The sequence below is a fragment of the Tetrapisispora phaffii genome, chromosome 4, assembly GCF_000236905.1.
Source record: "Tetrapisispora phaffii CBS 4417 chromosome 4, complete genome".
Taxonomy (NCBI): Eukaryota; Fungi; Ascomycota; class Saccharomycetes; order Saccharomycetales; family Saccharomycetaceae; genus Tetrapisispora; species Tetrapisispora phaffii.
The window spans coordinates 539,637-558,142 of record NC_016523.1 but is presented as its reverse complement, the minus strand read 5'-3'; the positions used below and the strand labels follow the sequence as shown (position 1 = coordinate 558,142).

General features: G+C 30.9%; 8 protein-coding genes across 8 annotated transcripts; 5 read left to right on the top strand and 3 right to left on the bottom strand.

The window, feature by feature from the left end:
- Positions 1–174: 174 nt before the first annotated feature.
- TPHA0D02700 (uncharacterized protein) lies at positions 175–1,545 on the bottom strand (the record flags this gene model as incomplete). Its single annotated transcript, XM_003685292.1, has 1 exon — positions 175–1,545. One exon carries the CDS (start codon positions 1,543–1,545, stop codon positions 175–177), a length of 1,371 nt encoding a protein of 456 aa, XP_003685340.1.
- A 470-nt stretch (positions 1,546–2,015) lies between these two features.
- On the bottom strand, positions 2,016–3,467 carry LFT1 (Lft1p; the record flags this gene model as incomplete). The annotated part of the gene is made up of 1 exon (XM_003685291.1): positions 2,016–3,467. The coding sequence occupies one exon, from the start codon at positions 3,465–3,467 to the stop codon at positions 2,016–2,018; it is 1,452 nt and encodes a 483-aa protein (XP_003685339.1).
- A 354-nt stretch (positions 3,468–3,821) lies between these two features.
- TPHA0D02670 (uncharacterized protein) lies at positions 3,822–6,220 on the top strand (the record flags this gene model as incomplete). The annotated part of the gene is made up of 2 exons (XM_003685290.1): positions 3,822–5,549; positions 5,648–6,220. The coding sequence occupies 2 exons, from the start codon at positions 3,822–3,824 to the stop codon at positions 6,218–6,220; spliced, it is 2,301 nt and encodes a 766-aa protein (XP_003685338.1).
- A 402-nt stretch (positions 6,221–6,622) lies between these two features.
- TPHA0D02660 (nucleoporin NDC1) lies at positions 6,623–8,323 on the top strand (the record flags this gene model as incomplete). The annotated part of the gene is made up of 1 exon (XM_003685289.1): positions 6,623–8,323. The coding sequence occupies one exon, from the start codon at positions 6,623–6,625 to the stop codon at positions 8,321–8,323; it is 1,701 nt and encodes a 566-aa protein (XP_003685337.1).
- A 696-nt stretch (positions 8,324–9,019) lies between these two features.
- TPHA0D02650 (uncharacterized protein) lies at positions 9,020–11,305 on the top strand (the record flags this gene model as incomplete). The annotated part of the gene is made up of 1 exon (XM_003685288.1): positions 9,020–11,305. One exon carries the CDS (start codon positions 9,020–9,022, stop codon positions 11,303–11,305), a length of 2,286 nt encoding a protein of 761 aa, XP_003685336.1.
- A 1,785-nt stretch (positions 11,306–13,090) lies between these two features.
- Positions 13,091–13,681, top strand: TPHA0D02640 (peroxiredoxin; the record flags this gene model as incomplete). Its single annotated transcript, XM_003685287.1, has 1 exon — positions 13,091–13,681. The coding sequence occupies one exon, from the start codon at positions 13,091–13,093 to the stop codon at positions 13,679–13,681; it is 591 nt and encodes a 196-aa protein (XP_003685335.1).
- A 1,661-nt stretch (positions 13,682–15,342) lies between these two features.
- On the top strand, positions 15,343–16,626 carry TPHA0D02630 (uncharacterized protein; the record flags this gene model as incomplete). Its single annotated transcript, XM_003685286.1, has 1 exon — positions 15,343–16,626. The coding sequence occupies one exon, from the start codon at positions 15,343–15,345 to the stop codon at positions 16,624–16,626; it is 1,284 nt and encodes a 427-aa protein (XP_003685334.1).
- Positions 16,627–16,925: 299 nt separating this feature from the next.
- RPS18B (40S ribosomal protein uS13) lies at positions 16,926–17,865 on the bottom strand (the record flags this gene model as incomplete). The annotated part of the gene is made up of 2 exons (XM_003685285.1): positions 16,926–17,319; positions 17,819–17,865. The coding sequence occupies 2 exons, from the start codon at positions 17,863–17,865 to the stop codon at positions 16,926–16,928; spliced, it is 441 nt and encodes a 146-aa protein (XP_003685333.1).
- Positions 17,866–18,506: the final 641 nt, after the last annotated feature.

Genomic DNA, 18,506 nt, shown 5'->3' with positions numbered 1-18,506 from the left:
ATTATAGATTCTAAAACAAAATACACTGTTATATATATGTGTTTGAATGTGACGAAACCATTACTTAATGAAAATCGAATATTATAAAGGTTATATAAAAAAATCTCTAATTGTATTTATGTTAGTTAAGAATCTGTGTCTATTTTACACTTTTGAGCTTGGCTCTTCAGTTTGTTACTTTGATGAATTGATTAAATTACTTAATTCATATTCTTGCACTACAGGATCAGATGCGATGGAATATGTTACTGTGCTGCCTTTTTGATTATTTTGTTGAGATGTATTGACTTCTTCCTTCTCATGATTGATAATGAAATAATCATCATTTGGCACCTCATGTGGATTACGATCATCTATTATCTTCATATATTCATCTTTCTTCTTTTCATTATATCTATAGTAATTGTAATATACCACATCGAGTAAAATAACCGCCATCCCGATCCAACTGTGTAAACCTTTAATTCTTTCATTTAGAATGACTAATGAGAATATAATTGTTAGCACTTCTTTGACTATTCCTGCTACTGAAAGTGTCAATACTTGTGATATTTGTAAAATACTAAATTCACATAATGTTAAAAAGAAAATATCCACACCAGGCAAACCTATTAATGCAATACCTCTCAGTATGGACATGAAAGTTGTGATATATTCGGTTTCACTGCCAATTACACTTTTAAATTTGAATATTGACAAATGGAAAAAACCTGGAAAAGGTTTTTCAAATATTAGTGATGCAATAAGACAAACTACACCGATAGAAGGTGTTAATTTTTGAATAATTATGATTGAATGCGGTTTGTCATCACTATCTTTCTGATCAATTGACTTGACTTGTAACCGCTCAGCATCTATAACTACACTTCCATCAATTACTATTTCATTTTGGTTATCTGTAATTATATCTCCTTCAACACTATTAATATTAGATTCTTTTCCTGATGCACCGGTGTTTGATTTTCGTAAAACCACTTGTGTATAAACCCATCGCAAACCGGATAGACAACTACCAATTAATACTAGAAAACATCCGAACAATAGATTAGAATACTGTTTTCTGTTTTCTTCATTCTTATGGGATGGATCATAAACCATAAGAATCACACCAAAAAACATAATGATGACGATTAATAATAATTTTTTATGAAATCTTTCCACTTTAAACAAACAACCAAACAAAAGAACAAATGCAATACTGGAGGATTTAATAATGGTAACAATCGTTAACGGGACATACTTATAGGAAAAATTACTACATCCGATATCACCACCAGTTGCTATTGCAGTTGGAAGAATGTATTTCAGATAATATTTCAGCCTGGAAGATCCTTGTTCAACTTTTCTTGTATCTTTTAAGTGTTTAGCTTTGATAAAAATATATGCACAAATCCATAAAGTAATCTGTTGGAGAGAAGTAATCAATAATGGATAAGGAATGTGAAACCCTCGTAAAGGGTCAAATAACCATTTATGAAACAACGATATTGAAATAGATGAGAGATACCAACCACCAATGTACAGTAGCAGCAATTGGGTTGACATTATTCTTGTCTCAATTTTTATATTTTTTTAGTGTGTTACTTTCAAGTAAACACCTGTGACCCAAACTTCTCGAGTAATCAATCAATTTAACTGACCCAGCATAAGACACTTACATTCTTATTTTATCTAAAATATCTTAAATTAATATGTTACGTATGTCAGTTGCATCAGATAATATTTATAACCGTCGAGAGAACTTTCACGCAATCGGGTACATTAGCGCGATGAGATGAGGACTAAGACTTTGTAATTGAAATATAATTATAAGATGAGCTAAGATATTAATCTGAGCTCCCATTGAGTTGAATGGCATGATAGGGAAGGAAGATGTATCTTATCATTAAGTCAATTTGTCATAAGATAACTGAATTTAAGTAATTGATTCAATGAATGATAATGCAATATATATTCCTATATATGGAGAATTTATATGTCAGGTAGAACACACATATTTACGTATTATTTCAAACCTATGTCTTTTTTTTTGGTTGCAATGGGACAAATGTATTCATTAAAGAGATACTACTATCATTGTGGCCTGGTGATAAATTTGAATCATTGTTAGGAGCTTTTGGTGGCAAGGTTATTGGAATAACTGCTGCAGCAAAGTCACCAAAATCATTGTCTGATTCTGAATGCGAATGCGAATGCGAATCCACCGTTACACCGTGCCCCAGTGTGCCTTGCCCTTGATCTTGGTGCTGATAGGTCTTACCTCCATTGCTAACAGCTTTATTGACCTCTTCTAATTCGAGGACGTCGACATTATTTACTGTTTTGTTCTGTATATTTTCTACATCCTGATCAGTTTTATTAAGATCCGGACGAATACTACTTTCAGTAATTATATCCTTTTCTGAATCTGCTTGATAAACAATCTTATTGTCTATGGAATTTAATCGTTCTTGATGTTGACCGACAAACGCCACTGTTGAGTCAGTATTCAGATTATTAGAAAGAATTCTCCTTTGATTCATTGATTCATCGTTAGCATCACGATTAGTAATATTAGTTTTAGTTGTATCATCTGTATCGCCTTTAGTTACTGTTTTATTTTTATCTTTTTTCTTTGACCCAGAGAATAACCAAAATAATCCTTGCTTCTTTTTGACAGGTTTTACTTTTTTCTTACGTTCTTTTGGTAAAGTTGTCACTACGAATTCTTGTAAAGGATCAACTTTAAATGACGAGACTGAAAATTCTGAGGGCTTTGATCTGTCTATGGAATAACTATTGGATATATCTGAATTATATTCGACACTATAATCCGCTTCTACATCTTCGGTTTCATCACACTTCTCATCCAATTCATTATTTTTCGTTAATGGATCTGGTTTATCATAAATTTTCCAACCCATAACCTCTTTTTTAATATTATCTAATTTACTGTCAACAATCTTCATCAATTTCTGATTGGTTGTTTCATGCGTTAGCTCACGAGTGCTCTTAGTCAAATGCTTATACATAACTGAATTTTTTGGTATGGTATTAGTGGAACTCCATGAAAATTTAATTGGCGTATCATTATCAACTAAAGAAGTTGTAGTTCCTGATTGTAAACCATTCTTTTCTTCAATATACCACTCAACAGCATACTGTTCCACTTTCTTACTCATTTGAAAATTCGAAAAATGTATATTATTAAATTCCTTCCCAACATTAAATGTAGTATAAAATAAACTGTTCATTGTTTTTCTTCCATTTGGTATCTGATCTAATAGTTGATATAGATTATAAGGTTCCTGTTTATCCATTAAGTTTTCATCATGATTGTTAACAACCTCATCATCATCTTCTGTATTATATAAGCACCCAACTTCCAATTCATTTAAATATTTCGCTACCACTTCAGTATCTATATCCAAATCTTCAATAGCATCTGTTTCCACAACCGATCCATCTTTATTATCTTCATAATCCATTCTAGAATCTCCTTATTGCTTTTAGTTACAAATTATAGTTTCCACATATGTTTTTTTCAACACAAATTTTTTCTAGTAGTTTTGATCTTTGACCTTTGACTTAGATAAGCTAAATAATAGATCAACTATGCACTTGCTCATCAATCTATCCTTCCTGCTACACGATTTATGCATTTACATTTATAAAGTTGAACCTTAATAAATGTTCATTTCATTAAATTTATTTTTAATTATTGTAATATCTCTTTTTTTACCCGAATACTTAGATGTCTTTTTGGGTTAGATTTTGTTTTAAGGAATATGTAAATATATAATTAAAGCATCTCTTCAGATTATTTAAATAATTAAGTATATATGAAGATCATTGGGATTGTATCTGTCAGTGCTTATATTCAATTGTTTTTAATATCTTATACTAGACTTCAAGTTGATGGAATTGAACGGTGTTGTTCTTTACGGTCAAAAAAAGAATATAAGAATAGAAAAAGGAAAACAAAGTATTTAATTATGGAGACAAAGCTATATTTGAATAAGCATTTCAAATATAAAAACCTTAAAGTTTCTGAGTTGAAAGAAATACTGGCGGAAAATAATGTTGAATTTCCTTCTAAAGCTAAAAAATCAACTTTACTTAATATATACAGGACTAATATTTATAAAAAGATTCCTCATTTAAGGAAAATATATAATCTTTCGTTAAAGAATGATGTTAACAATAATAGTTATTCAGGCGAGAGCTCAGAGTCGGAAAGTTTAATGACATCTGATCCTATCACTAGAGAACCTAGTTTAAGTTACAGTCCTGATATTTCTTCCAGCTCGAAGAAAAGAAAGCATATTGAGTTAAGTGAAAAAACACCAATAAAAACCATTGGAAAATTATCAAACAAGGAAAAGGATACTGCTATAGATCAAGCAGAGGACTATTCAACACCAAAGAAGAAAAAACAAAAGCATCTTTCGAATGATAATAGAATTTCAGAGACAAGCATTATTCATGAAAAATTAGCTAATAAGTCACCAATTAAAATAGAATCGCCAATGAAAATATTCAAAAGTGATACTTCAGAAAATAGTATTGATACATCAAATGATTCATTTATTTCAAATTCTACAGTACTCAATACAAATACAAAGTTATCGAATAAAGATGATGCAAAGATGGCTTTCAGGAAAGGTTCTCAGAAGAATGATCACAAGATTAGAAGAAGTATTCCACCTGATTTGGCTCTACTAAAATCATCCAAACTTCTCAAAAACGAACTAAAGAAATCTGCTGAGGAAAGGAGTTTAACATTGAGTGAAGATCATGTTATTGATGGTAAGTCACCTGGTAAGATTCTACAGAAAAACAGTGATTCTGAAAGTATATCAAAAGATGAGAAGAAAGAGATAAATCCATCGACTGCAAAGAGTGCAGTTAGTGACAACTCATCTAATAATAGTATCATGAACATAAAGAAAAATTTGCAGGACGAATGCACTAATAAGAAGCAATCAAAATTAGTTCATTATTTTTATCAAATTAATCTATTTTTGATTATTATGTTACCTGTACTATTTAGTCTTTGGTACCGAGAACAACGCATATTAATGGGGTTTTGTGGCCACGAATTACCTACTAGGCAAATAATTCCTGCGAAATTAAATAACGAATATCCAGCTTTGTCAAACGTTAACGCATGGCTAGAATCATTAACACCTTCATGTTTAGAATGTCCTGCTAATACTATATGCTATGAAGAGCTAAACGTGAAATGTAAACCAGATTTTTACTTAACTTCTAATTTTTACACCTTGTACGGATTGTTACCGATTCCTAGGCAGTGCATTAAAGATGATAAAAGAACAAAAATCGTCGATGAAGTTATTAAGAAATCGCTAGAAATTTTAAGAGCTAAAAATGCGCAGATTGATTGTGGAGAAAATAGTGATGAACAAGTAAGTGGGTTCGCAGAGGACGAATTATATGATATGTTTAAAGAGAGTAAAGATTCATGGATTACAGATGAGGAGTTTGACAAAATATGGGAAATAGTCATTACAAAGCTCAAAATGGAGCCGGAAATTTCATGGAGGCAAGTGAGTAATAATTAATTTTTAATTTTTATTATAATTTAAAGGAACAACATTACTAACAAATATTTTTGCAAATATGCATATACTTATTTTAATTACAGATTGATGACCTCAACACTATCAATAAACAGACAATCAGCAACGATGAAGCCAATGAGGTTCAAAGACAGAAGGGAAATCTTTCAAAATCCAATGTTGAAGAGAACAAAAGGTTTTTCAGGTCATCATCCAAGAAGTACATCGGTCTCAAATGTCAATTTGAAAGGCAGATTTACCAGACATACCTGACCTATAAGTTAATCATTTGGTGTTCCATTATAACGTTAGTTATTGCAAAATACACAGAATACAAGTTAAGAAAATATTTCCACGAAAAGCAATCTATTGATATAATAACTAAGAAGGTTCTTATATATTTGAAAGAATGCAAAGCAAAACATATAGAAGACTTTTCATGTACACCATATGCAAGTACAGTGCAATTACGAGATGTATTTTTATCTGATATAGTTAATCTGCAATATAAAAATGCTGTTTGGAGACAAGTTGTAAAGAATATAGAACATAACAATACTAATATTAAATCTAGCTTGTTAGAAATACACGGCGAAATTATGAAGTGTTGGGAATGGATTGGAGATACTAACTTAAATAAAATCGATGCATCTGTTTAAGTGATATTGTCATATTTATAATTTTAAATATTGAACCGAACAAACACTGGATACTACAATTAAAGAAATAATTATATAATTGTTAATAGTTTATGTACATTTATCAAATTATAACGAGCAAATGATAACTTAGCATTATCATGAACTACCTTTGATTAATAAACAAAAATATCTATTTTAATATAACTCTTTTATTTGTAAAATGAAACAAATTCTTTATACATTTTTGAATAACGCGATGCGATGCGATGCAATGCCTTTAAATTAAATTGTAAACCCTTTCATGAAACACAAAGAATTTAAAAGTTTAAATAAAATTATCAAAAAAAGTAGCAGTTTCATAAAACAGTTCACCATTTTATTGTATCTAAAGAATTAATAAAAGTTTGGCAACCAAATATTATGAATGGATCAATATTGAGCTATAGGCTAATTTTCAATGATGTTTCGAAGACAAGGTTCCATAATTTAGCTACGCGTCTCTTAATCATAAGTTCATGTATCGAAGCTCTCTTTTGGTCATTAGTTACATCGAATAATAACCAACTTTTGATATGGATTCCTAAGTTTTTTTTAAAGTTAGTGCTTAGTTACATCATTAATATCTGTATTATTACGACACGAAAGCAATATTTATACGTTCAATCAAGAGATCACTCGAACATTGCGGTAGCATTAATAAAAGAAATGTTTACAGTAAGATGTATAATATATGAATTCATATACATCATTAGTTGTATGTTAATATCACTCGTGATGAAAGACACTATAGGGCCAGCATTTTTGGATTATGATTTTTTAAATTATTTTCAAATATATATCTGGTTTATTATACCTTCTACTTATACATTTCAACATATGTGCTTGAATGTTGACAAATTATCATTTCTATTTGGATATTCCATTCAAGATCCCCAAGACTATATTGTGGGACGATTTCATAAGATAGTAATCAAATCAGCGATTTTGGGACTAAGCTGTAACTTCATTTCCCTAATAATATTTTTCAGTTTTACTGATCTGTCAATTGTGAATTTTAAATTCCAAGGGTATCTAATAATATTATCATTCTACATTTTTATGAAATTCGAGTTTGCAAACTTAACATTTTCAGCATATATGTCCATTGGCTGTTTATACAAAGGTAAACCAATATCATTATTATCTAGAACTCCAATCGAGACTCTTTTATCTGGACTTCTCTCAGGACACGAGTTTACTAAATTGACAGCCTTTCAAGAACTTTTATATAGATCAACATTGTCTTCTCCTCATTACAGATATCCAATCTATGATTTGGCTATCGATAATCCAATTATCTGGAATCAACTATTGGAGTCATGTTTGGTTATCATACAGGCGACAAATGAACCGGTAGAATCGTATATCCATGCAGTAAGAAATAATTATATCCCATTCCATAAATATAGAGAACCAAAAAACAATATCACAACAGGAAGCTATTATAAGGTTTCAACAAAAAACCAATCTATGATGAATAATGGTTTTAATGAGAAATATTTGAGAAATGAGTCAACTAATGATAATAGTTACACGTTACTGCCTGATTTAGTGAATATACTTTATCAAAGCTTAGCATCCAAGATTTGGTATTTCTTCTTTCCCTCAATATACAACAAACCGGAGAACAGTTATAAGCTAACATTATTTGAAGCATGGACCATGTCTAAATCTCGACAAGCAAATAGACTTGTCAAATCACCTATTCTCCATGCTAATAGTGTCATTGCATTAACAGGATTGTTAATAAATGCTAAAGAGGAGGATGGATTTGGAAGGGTAAAGCAATCAATCGGGAGTGTTCTAACGTGCTTAGAAAAATCAATGTACTCATTAGGCAAATTTAATGATTTAGAAATACCATCGCATCAAATTGTACCGTTTGCTAAAAAGATTGCAAACGCAAATGAAGAAGCAACTCCATCTTCACCAGCCCCTGATATCATATCAATATTATATGATTTATCCGTTAGCGCATTCTTGGAATTAGTGTTAAAGTACGATACCGTATTAGACGACGTATACCTTGATACTGAAGTAAGAAGACTGAGTGAATGGATATTGAACATATACCGTAATTAAAAACACAATACAATACAAGACAAGAAAAGCCAATTGCAAATGAAGGGCAAAGCAGACACACATGTCACATATATCTATATCTATATATATAAATTGAAGTTGTAACAATATAAAATTTAACTAATAAGACAATACTAATGCATTATTTCATTCGAAACACTTTACTGACACCTTGTTGTCGCTGTCAACTGTATTCAAAACATCCTAAAACGGATGAAAGCTGCATTGACGATGACCACTTTAGTACATTTAAAATGACGAATATCAACTAATGAGGAAATGTTGTGCTCCAATTTAGGAAACACAGTAGAAACATCCGCACAAGGAATTTTTTTGCTCTGTCCTGAAATGATTCAATTTTAAAAAACGGGAATCATTGTTTCCTAAAACGGCAATTTCCTTAATTTTTACTATAAAGGTAAACAAAACGTTTTCAAGATACTTTTTTTTAAAACATTGTAAGATAAAAGACTGTTCTCATCCCAATGTGTAAAGTTATTATGTTAATAAAAGGAATTAGTAAGTATATTATAGTATCAACATTAGCACTCTTAATTATCTCTATATTTAAATTTGGTTTCCAAAGTTTATATTGGCAAGTTGATAGAAGGAAAAATCATTTGTTACAATCAGATAAGTTGAGTTGAATTTAGTGGGGGGCAAAAAAATATCGTATGCAGATATATATCTCAAGATATGGAAGCTAATGTGTGTTCCCCAATCCAAATATTTGTGACTTCCTCAGACAAAGATCTGGTTCCCACTAGCTTTGTCGTGACTTCGCATCCTGCTAGTTCAGCGTTAAGATTGTTACAATACATTCATTTTAAAATTTATGAACAATTACAAGCATCGACTACTGAGTTTTTGGTTATCGATTCCAATTCGGATAATGTTGAAAATGATATATCTAGGTTAGGTCATGTCTCAGAGTATCGTTTGGTTTACAAACAACAGACTTTGAGATTGAGTACCTCGTTAAAAGATTTATCTAGAAACCATATTCAAACGTTTTTGAAAATTCAAATTGAGAAGAGTGATAAAAAAATTAAATATCTACAGAACTTAAATTATAATCTCTACTCTGAATTTAATAATTTGAGAATTAAACTTGTGGTGAATCTTGATTCCAAAGCTTCATCATTTTTAGAAATCATTGAAGATGATATTCCACTTAAAACTACTTTAAACATTTTAAAGTCAAGAATAATTGCGGATATACGAAAGTATGAAACTGTCCAGAAGGGGAAAACCGATTGTGGAATAAAATCTAAACATATTGAATCCGACTTAACAGAATTAAGGATCAATGGCAAGAAGAACACAATTTATTTAAACGAATCGCAACAAAAAGATTTATATAATGATTTAACGTTGGGGGAATTGCTAGAATTTGATTATTCACCTTCAAAAAATGCGTACTTTGTTATGGAATACAAAATGATACATGGAAAGAACAGATATAATAAAAATGAATATTATACGATTCATTTCAACACTGACGTCCAGTTACTGGCATATACCATGCAAATCACAGATGACACGACTGTTGATGATATAAAAGATTATATTTGCGAAGCTTATTCAAATGCATTACGGTTGTATCATAGAGATATTTCATTATACTATAAGGGACATCGTTGTAATTCAACAAATGCAATGGGCGAATTTTTAAAGGTGACGGAATATATAGAGAACCCAAATGGGGCACATATTGATGTTGTAATTGAACAAGAATTCATTGAACCAGGACCTGGATTTTGGGCTGAACTATTCAATAGTCCCTATAGATTTAACTTTATGCATTCGGGGTCCTACTGGGATCCTCATGGCGAAGAAAATGTACCCAACTCATCCGATAACGAGTCTCGACATAATATCAGCGACTCACAGTCAGTGGAAGAAGCTGAGTTGAATAAAAATATAAAATTTATTACCGAACTTGGTTCTGAAATAGTACGAAAAGACGAGTACTATATAAAATGTACAACAAGCAATAACGAAGAAGTTTATGTAAAGGAAGAGAATTTAACACTAGAAACATATTCGCTGGAAGTTGAGGATGGAAAATTGCTAAACATCAACAATAATAATGTCAACGTCTTTCAAAATGAGATATATTTAGAGAGCAAAACAGTAAATATGTTTTCCAAAATTAACGATAAATCTATGGATGTTGAATTAGAGGTCCCTAAGCTATCTGATATAACTTCTTTACAATCGTCTGGTACGGATTATTTCAGTTCTGACGCAGGAGAATCTTATCTACGATCACAAGATAGGAGGTCAAGACGGAGGGCCACTAGTCAAGTTAACAGGAACAACAAATATATTGACAATGTTGGAATATTTTTGTCAATATTAAGAAGCAAATACATAAAGGTATATCCAATATTAATTATATGTTTAAAGACGTCTAGTTTGATTTTTTTCAACATTTTATTTCCGATTTACATCATTTATCAAACAGAAGTATATTTTTCCAGGATTCTCTCGATTTCTATTTCATTATTTCTAATCTTTAAAATGTTCATATCTGGACAAGAAATCATCAAACTTTGGAGGAAGCATTTAATCAAATCCAAAATATTGAATGACACAACTTTTAACATGATAATACGCTACATAAGGGAGGGCAAATTGTCGTCGGAATTTTACATCAATAATAAGGATAATTTTAACGTCATTGACATATTATTAACGCCGTCATTGAAATCCAAAAGACATCATGCGTTGCTTAAAATAAAGCAAGAACTCGGGGAAGATAATTTAAATCTAAACAACATCGATGATTTGAAAAACTTAAAAGTTGTTTTCAATTCAATAAGCGTCAACAAGGAATGGAAAAAATTATTAGATTCTTTATATATCAGTTGGATAATAAATTATCGAAAACAAATCGAAGAAAACGGACCTGAAGATATTAATGACTTCATAATCCTACTATACCAGGAAATAAACGGAATACAATTACCTATATAGTATTTAATCAAATAATTAAAAAAAGATAAAACATAAATGCATACCCATACGAAAGTACCTTCACGAAATTTGATGTTGAGCAATTTTATCTCTCAGGTGCATAAAAGTTGCATCATTCGCTTTGGACTTAAAACGCAAAGTCTATAACATTTCATAGATTTATAATCAATTCGTCAACATGGAATAATATAAGCCCGTAAACATATTATACATTCCGTATATCCTTGATACACCACGATAACTTAATACTATTATGTGATTATAGTCATTGTTTTATCTGCAACACATTATAAACGCAAACTGCCCTTTATTGGGTGCTATTGCATTTTTTGAAAATGCAACGGACTGTATGGTTCACGATCAAATTGAAAAGTACATACATATATGAATAATAAAGAGTTATGTAGAAAGTCAAGTCAAGACAAAGCAACAGTCGTCAACAGTTTCCAAGTTCTTTCCATCTTAAACAAGAAATAAAACTTACTGCAAATCATTCGAGTTAGAGAACCACTCAATTTTCTTGTATAGCTACAAACGATTATCATTTTCAAAAGATTACTAGTGCAATTGAGGGTTCTAGAATTTTTACAATGCGTCAAACCTGTTACTAATACAGAGTGTCTCAGTCATTATGGCACTAATCCTAACTTCCGCAATGTAAAAAGATATTACAACCTTACTATTTCAGACCCGTAGAATGATGAACAAGGTAACAAGCTCCACAGTATCTTCTGTATCTATTTAATTTTTATCCAATGGTTCCCAGTTTTCATCTTCTCTCTGACATGTGGTAATGAACAAATAAGACACCCCGTCCAACAGGCCCATACATAAATACGTTTACTACACACACACACACACACACACACAAATTTCACTGCTCTTGTTGCTGGAATAAGTATTCATACGTAAACCACATACCTTCAGACTTATTACAAAATGATCAAGAAATTTACCTACATAGAAAACAATAATCCATTATCCATCTCTCTCTGTCTTTCTGTATCGACCTGTTCAACTCTAATATATGCCGTGAGTAGAATTGAAATGGTCTTCGAAACACCGGGCCGAGCAAATTATTCAAAGTTAGTAAACTAGCTTATTGGTGGTAATTGTTGTGGTAAAATAAACCACAACAGGTATCGTTATACAGGACAGTGCATATAAATTGTTTTATTTAAGTTTACTTTGTTGGGCTGTGCATAGAAGTTTGCGAATTGTGCATATAATGTGTATATGTTGTTAACATGGTGAATAACTCCGTTTATAGTATTTCGAAATTGTAACATTGCACACTGCTTCTCTACTTTTTCTTTTCAGTTGATCTTTTTTATTCTCCAAGGGCTTTTAGTGGAGTCGATAAGCGTTATTCATTTTATACTAAATATTCTTTTAATTACTAACAATCGATTATAAAATTTCAAGTTCTAGCTGGTTTAATTTTTATTACCTTAATTATTACTATCACTCTCTATATGTTTTTCCTACTGACGTTTCTAGAAATTTTCTAATTTCAAGGTTGGTTGAGAAATTCAAATATTCAGAAAACCCAAAAATCCAAAAAAAATATGTATATAAACTTCTTCTATTTTTATGATTATGATTTGGTCCAATTTCTTATCTGTTCCATTCCATAATTGTTCTCCTTTCATTTTTAGTTGTTAGCCTTCTTACAGAAAAACAACAATCGAAATACTCAATTCTTTGCCTAACCTTAATAACTGTATTAAGTTTGTCAGAAATCCTATTTCAATTTATAATAACTACATAACTAAGAATATAGAAATGGTCGCTCAAGTTCAAAAAGAAGCTCCAGCTTTCAAGAAGACTGCTGTTGTCGACGGTGTTTTTGATGAAGTCTCATTGGAACAATACAGAGGTAAATATGTTGTTTTAGGTTTCATTCCATTAGCTTTTACTTTCGTCTGTCCAACTGAAATTGTTGCTTTTTCGGACGCTGTCAAGAGATTCAGAGATTTAGGTGCTGAAGTTTTATTCGCCTCCACTGATTCCGAATACTCTTTATTAGCTTGGACTAACATTGCTAGAAAAGATGGTGGTTTAGGCCCAGTCGACATCCCTCTATTAGCCGACACCAACCACAGTTTGTCCAGGGACTACGGTGTCTTGATTGAAGAAGAAGGTATCGCCTTAAGAGGTCTATTCGTCATTGATCCAAAGGGTATCATTAGACACATTACCATCAACGATTTACCAGTCGGTAGAAATGTTGAAGAAGCTTTAAGAATAGTCGAAGGCTTCCAATGGACTGACAAGCACGGTACTGTCTTACCATGTAACTGGACTCCAGGTTCCGCTACTATTAAGCCAACCGTCGACGAATCCAAGGAATACTTTAACGAAGCTAACAAATAAATTTAATGTTCGGGAACAGCTGAAATGCCAATGTTTTTTCTTCAAATTACTCTTTAAAAGAAAATGAAGAGGCAATCTCACGATCATAACAAACATCAACTAGAGAGGTATACATTCTTCAAGTACAAGTACTGATAGACCTGATGGTGCTTTATTTGTTTTGTATTTTTTTCATTTTAAAGAAACACCTTGAATAAGACGATTAATCTGGGTCACTTGTATAAGGTATCTATTAAACATACCTTTAGTTTAACAGTATATAACTAGAAAATAACAATTTATATACCTAATAAACACTCTACTTAATGAAAAAACATGTCCTCTGAATTTTTTTTACCTTAATTCATAAATATTGAAAGAGTATATCGATAGCTAAAAGTTAAGGTATGAATTAGAAACGCAAAGAACAGAAACATACGCGATGAATCTATCAATTCATGATCGTATAATCTCCATACTATACTTCGATTACAAGTTTAACTTGATTATACAAAGGTAAGAGTTAACATCCGTTTAAAGCATCCTCTAATAAATGACAGAATATGAATTTATCAGAATGTCGCATGATGATCTCAACTGTATCCAATATTGCGCATCTAGTTTTAGTTTCTGGATTATTTTCCATTTGATCATCACTATAAAAAGTCCCGTTCGTTACTGCAGACTCTCATTCTTGTTATCAAAGCTAGTCAACAGTTCTGGATTAGTCCATTATTCAAGTATTTAAACTTTTGATGACAATTAATATTCTATTTATGTTTATATTAGAAGTGTTGATTGATATTGATATTAAATCATTGTTTAATTGTTACGAAGAACATTAACTAATGGGTGTACAAACACGACTCTTTTTCGAAATTATTGACGCGCTGATTTCGAAAAACCTGTAATCTCGCCTAATTAGGAAAGATCTATACTAATTAGGGAATGATACGAATTGAAAGTGATTGTTGATAATGGAAGTGTATATGAAACAATACAATATATTGAAGTTAAAAGAAGAGATATCAACTGAAAACACCAACAACAACGACAACAACAAACAACAACAATTAGGGTAGCGAACGAACGTTCAATTAAGAGAATAATTCCACATCTCAGTAGGAACATCTATGTATATTTTTATAATATCAAGGCTTTTTATTAATAATGCTCTTTAGATGTCATTTTTACTAAATGAGTACATGGATGCGATATTATTTATACCATTTGCTTTCTTAAAATGGTTATATTACACCACTAATTAAGATATCTGTTTGTTTATTATTTTGGGGTTTGTTTATCGTTTGTTTGTTATACACCATTAAGATTCAACGTAGCGCTCTATCTTAGGTTCCATTCTAATTAAAAACAGACAATCATTTGCTCTATTTTTAAACAGACACTTGAACAGCAAACTCTAAAGTTACGCCTAAGATTACCTATTATTTAGTCCTTTTCATTACTATATATATCAAGTGATTATTTTTGTAATTAAGACCTTTGAAAGATTAAATGCTTACGATCTTCAAAAATTAATATCCAAACATATTAAGCCATACAATATATTACTTCCATTATTGCAATACTAGTTCATACCTGTATCGTCCGATAATATATATATATATATACATATATCTTAGTTTGCTTCATAATAAAGAATATTAATAATTGCAGCAAGAATGATGCAAGGCGGCCAACAATATTTACCGTCGGTTTCTAAACTGATGCTGAACAATAATATCCATACGGAGACAAGTGGACAACACTTTAATGCATTGGAGATACCTTCCTTGGCTACACCGTCTTCTTCTTTCAATAACGATAGGCACGGAGTAATTAGATTACCTCCATTATCCAGTACAATCTCCCGTCCAAAATCGGTGGACAGTGCATTAAGGTACACAGCAGCTGATACGGGCACCGAAAAGTCACAATTGTCAAGTTCGAAATCTCTCTTGGATTTTGATATCAATGGGCTTAGATCTAACAAAACTTCTCCATACCCATTAAACAGTATAGATTTAAAGACTCCATCCAAATTAGCATTTAAGTATGATCCATATTTGAATACACCAAAAACACCAAACGTTACAAAAAGGAAGGAATCTATTTTGGATTTTAAAAATAGTCAGAAACAACATATAAAATCAAAACCAGCATCCTCCACAAATTTAAAGTTTAGCAAGAATCCGAATACTAATACACAGAGCAGAGATCAATATATTATATCACCTATACATGCTGTCAAAGCAATTATAACACCTACGTCTAGCGATAAGAAGAGAGCATTCGCATTTATTACACACTCTCAAGAAACTTTCCCAACAAAAGAACCTAAAATAGATAATGCACCATTAGCCAGACGAAAGAGAAGAAAGACTTCAACTCAAGAATTGAATATTCTTCAAAATGAATTTGCCAAATGTACTACTCCAGATAGACTTAAAAGGATAGAATTAGGTGAACGCTGTAAGATGTCAGAAAAAGCAGTTCAGATCTGGTTTCAAAATAAAAGACAAGCAGTGAAAAGACATAAACTTGCAAATGAAAAATTACACAATGTAAATGAACCAAAGGATAATGACAATAGCAGTAGTTTTTCCATCATGCAAGATACACAATCGAAAAATATTGATGATTCATCTGTCATAAATAACAGCATACCTTCAATAAACATTCCATTTGATGGATACCATTCCACTCCTAAAAAAAGTGACATTGATTCTCACAATAGTAGCAGTGACATATCACAAATTAATGAAGGCATCCAAGTTGCCTCTCCAACTCCAATGAAAGGGTCGTCAGCACCTAACTTCAGAAGGGGTCAAGCATTGACTTTTCATTTAAATAGAGAGAATGCTTCTGCGTTACTTTCGAATACCCCTAGCAAACAAGCAAAAACCAACAAAGAAATAAACAGAAGTCCATTAAAATCTCTTAGTGTAAATATTGCACAGAAGTAGATTTATTTAACGTTAACGCAGAGATTTGTAACCCTATAATACGATCAATATTTAATAGCATTGTTCTTAAATTCAATAAAATAGATTAACGTAATATGTCCATAACTATTAACAACAAAAGTTACAAATACATGCGCATGATTTGGGCTAATTAAAGGGCAATGATGTACATATTGTTTTCCTGCAATATATCTCTTGAAAGGTTGATAAATATACAAAAAGTAATTTCTGATTATTTTATTTTAATTAAAATGTATTTATACAATAGAAATATATATTGATATATATCTTTAATGTGTTTAAGATCTTCTTCTACCGGTGGTCTTGGTATGTTGACCTCTAACACGTAAGCCCCAGAAATGTCTGATACCTCTGTGAGATCTGATCTTCTTTAATCTTTCTAAATCATCTCTTAATTTGGATTCGACGTTGTTGGCCAAGTTGTGGTAGTCCTTACCATCGTTGACATCCTTTTGTCTGTTCAAGAACCAAGCTGGGATTTTGAAGTTAGTTGGATTTTGCATAATTTGGACAACTCTTTCTAATTCTTCTTGGGTTAATTCACCGGCTCTCTTGTTTAGGCTAACATCAGCCTTCTTACAGACTAAGTTGGCGTAACGTCTACCGACACCCTTGATGTAGGTTAAAGCGTAAACAATTTTGATGTTACCATCGACGTTAGTGTTTAACAAACTGAATAGAATAATATAATTTTTATGATCAATATAAAAGTGAGTTAATAAACCATAATAAATGGCATTAATACAAATTCAAATTTTCAATAAAAAAGAATAAATTGTTAGTAACTAATTCATGAAGTAAAAAAACCAAAATGTGATTATTATAGCGTAATAACTTGAGATACTCGTTTGTATATTAAATTAAAATCCTGATCTCCACAATCTCAAATTTTAATAGTGTTGCCTTATATTCAAAAATGTATATTTACTAATAACGAATGTAATATTATGTTTCTTTTAGATTAAGTTCCACTAATATGTTATTATTCAAAAATTTAAAAACCTTATATTTTCTGTTATTATTATCTCATGATATTTTGTAATTTATGCAGGGCAGAAGTTGTAACGGCAGTTAAAAGGTAGCTCCTGTATCCAATTATTATATAACAGACGTAGTATTCTCTTCGCAATTAACAATTCATTTTAAACAAACTGATATTTTATAAACATACCGTAAAATATGTTGGAAAGAACCTTGTTCAGAAACGACTAAAGACATTTTTATTTTGCTCGACAGTTAGTTGGCCTTTTAAGTCTAAAAATAAGAATATAAATCGAGATAATTAATTCAAGATGGAATAATGAAGGTTTTAAATATTAACTATTAAAAATATTATGGTTGATAATATTTACATATAATCAGTATCACGATATTGGTTAAACTACTACTTTACTGTTACAATTTTCTCATCAAAAGAACATATTTATTATGAAGAAACAGTTTTATTGTTGCGATGGGATGTGTAATTGTTAATTTTTCAATGAACAAATTTCGTTGAATATGATGAAATATTTTTCTATTTGAGAAAACGTGACCCGTAATTTTAAAATCTATTTTACGTTGGTAAGAGAAGAATATAAAAAGTGTAAATTGTTGTGAGAAATCCTCGTACAAATTGTGACTTTTACAATGAAAAATCTACATACTTTTTTTTGAGTTTTTTTCATTTGTTGAAATCAGTTTCATTATAATTCGAGATCTCGTGATTTATTTTATTTAGGGAGTTGTTGAATAATGCATGGGTGTACAGTTCGCAGTCCAGTGAAATATCGATTTGAGTTTCAGTAGTTTACAGGAATGTGTTTTAACATATCTATCCATCTACGTTAACGAGAATATTCATTTAACAAATTGTATAC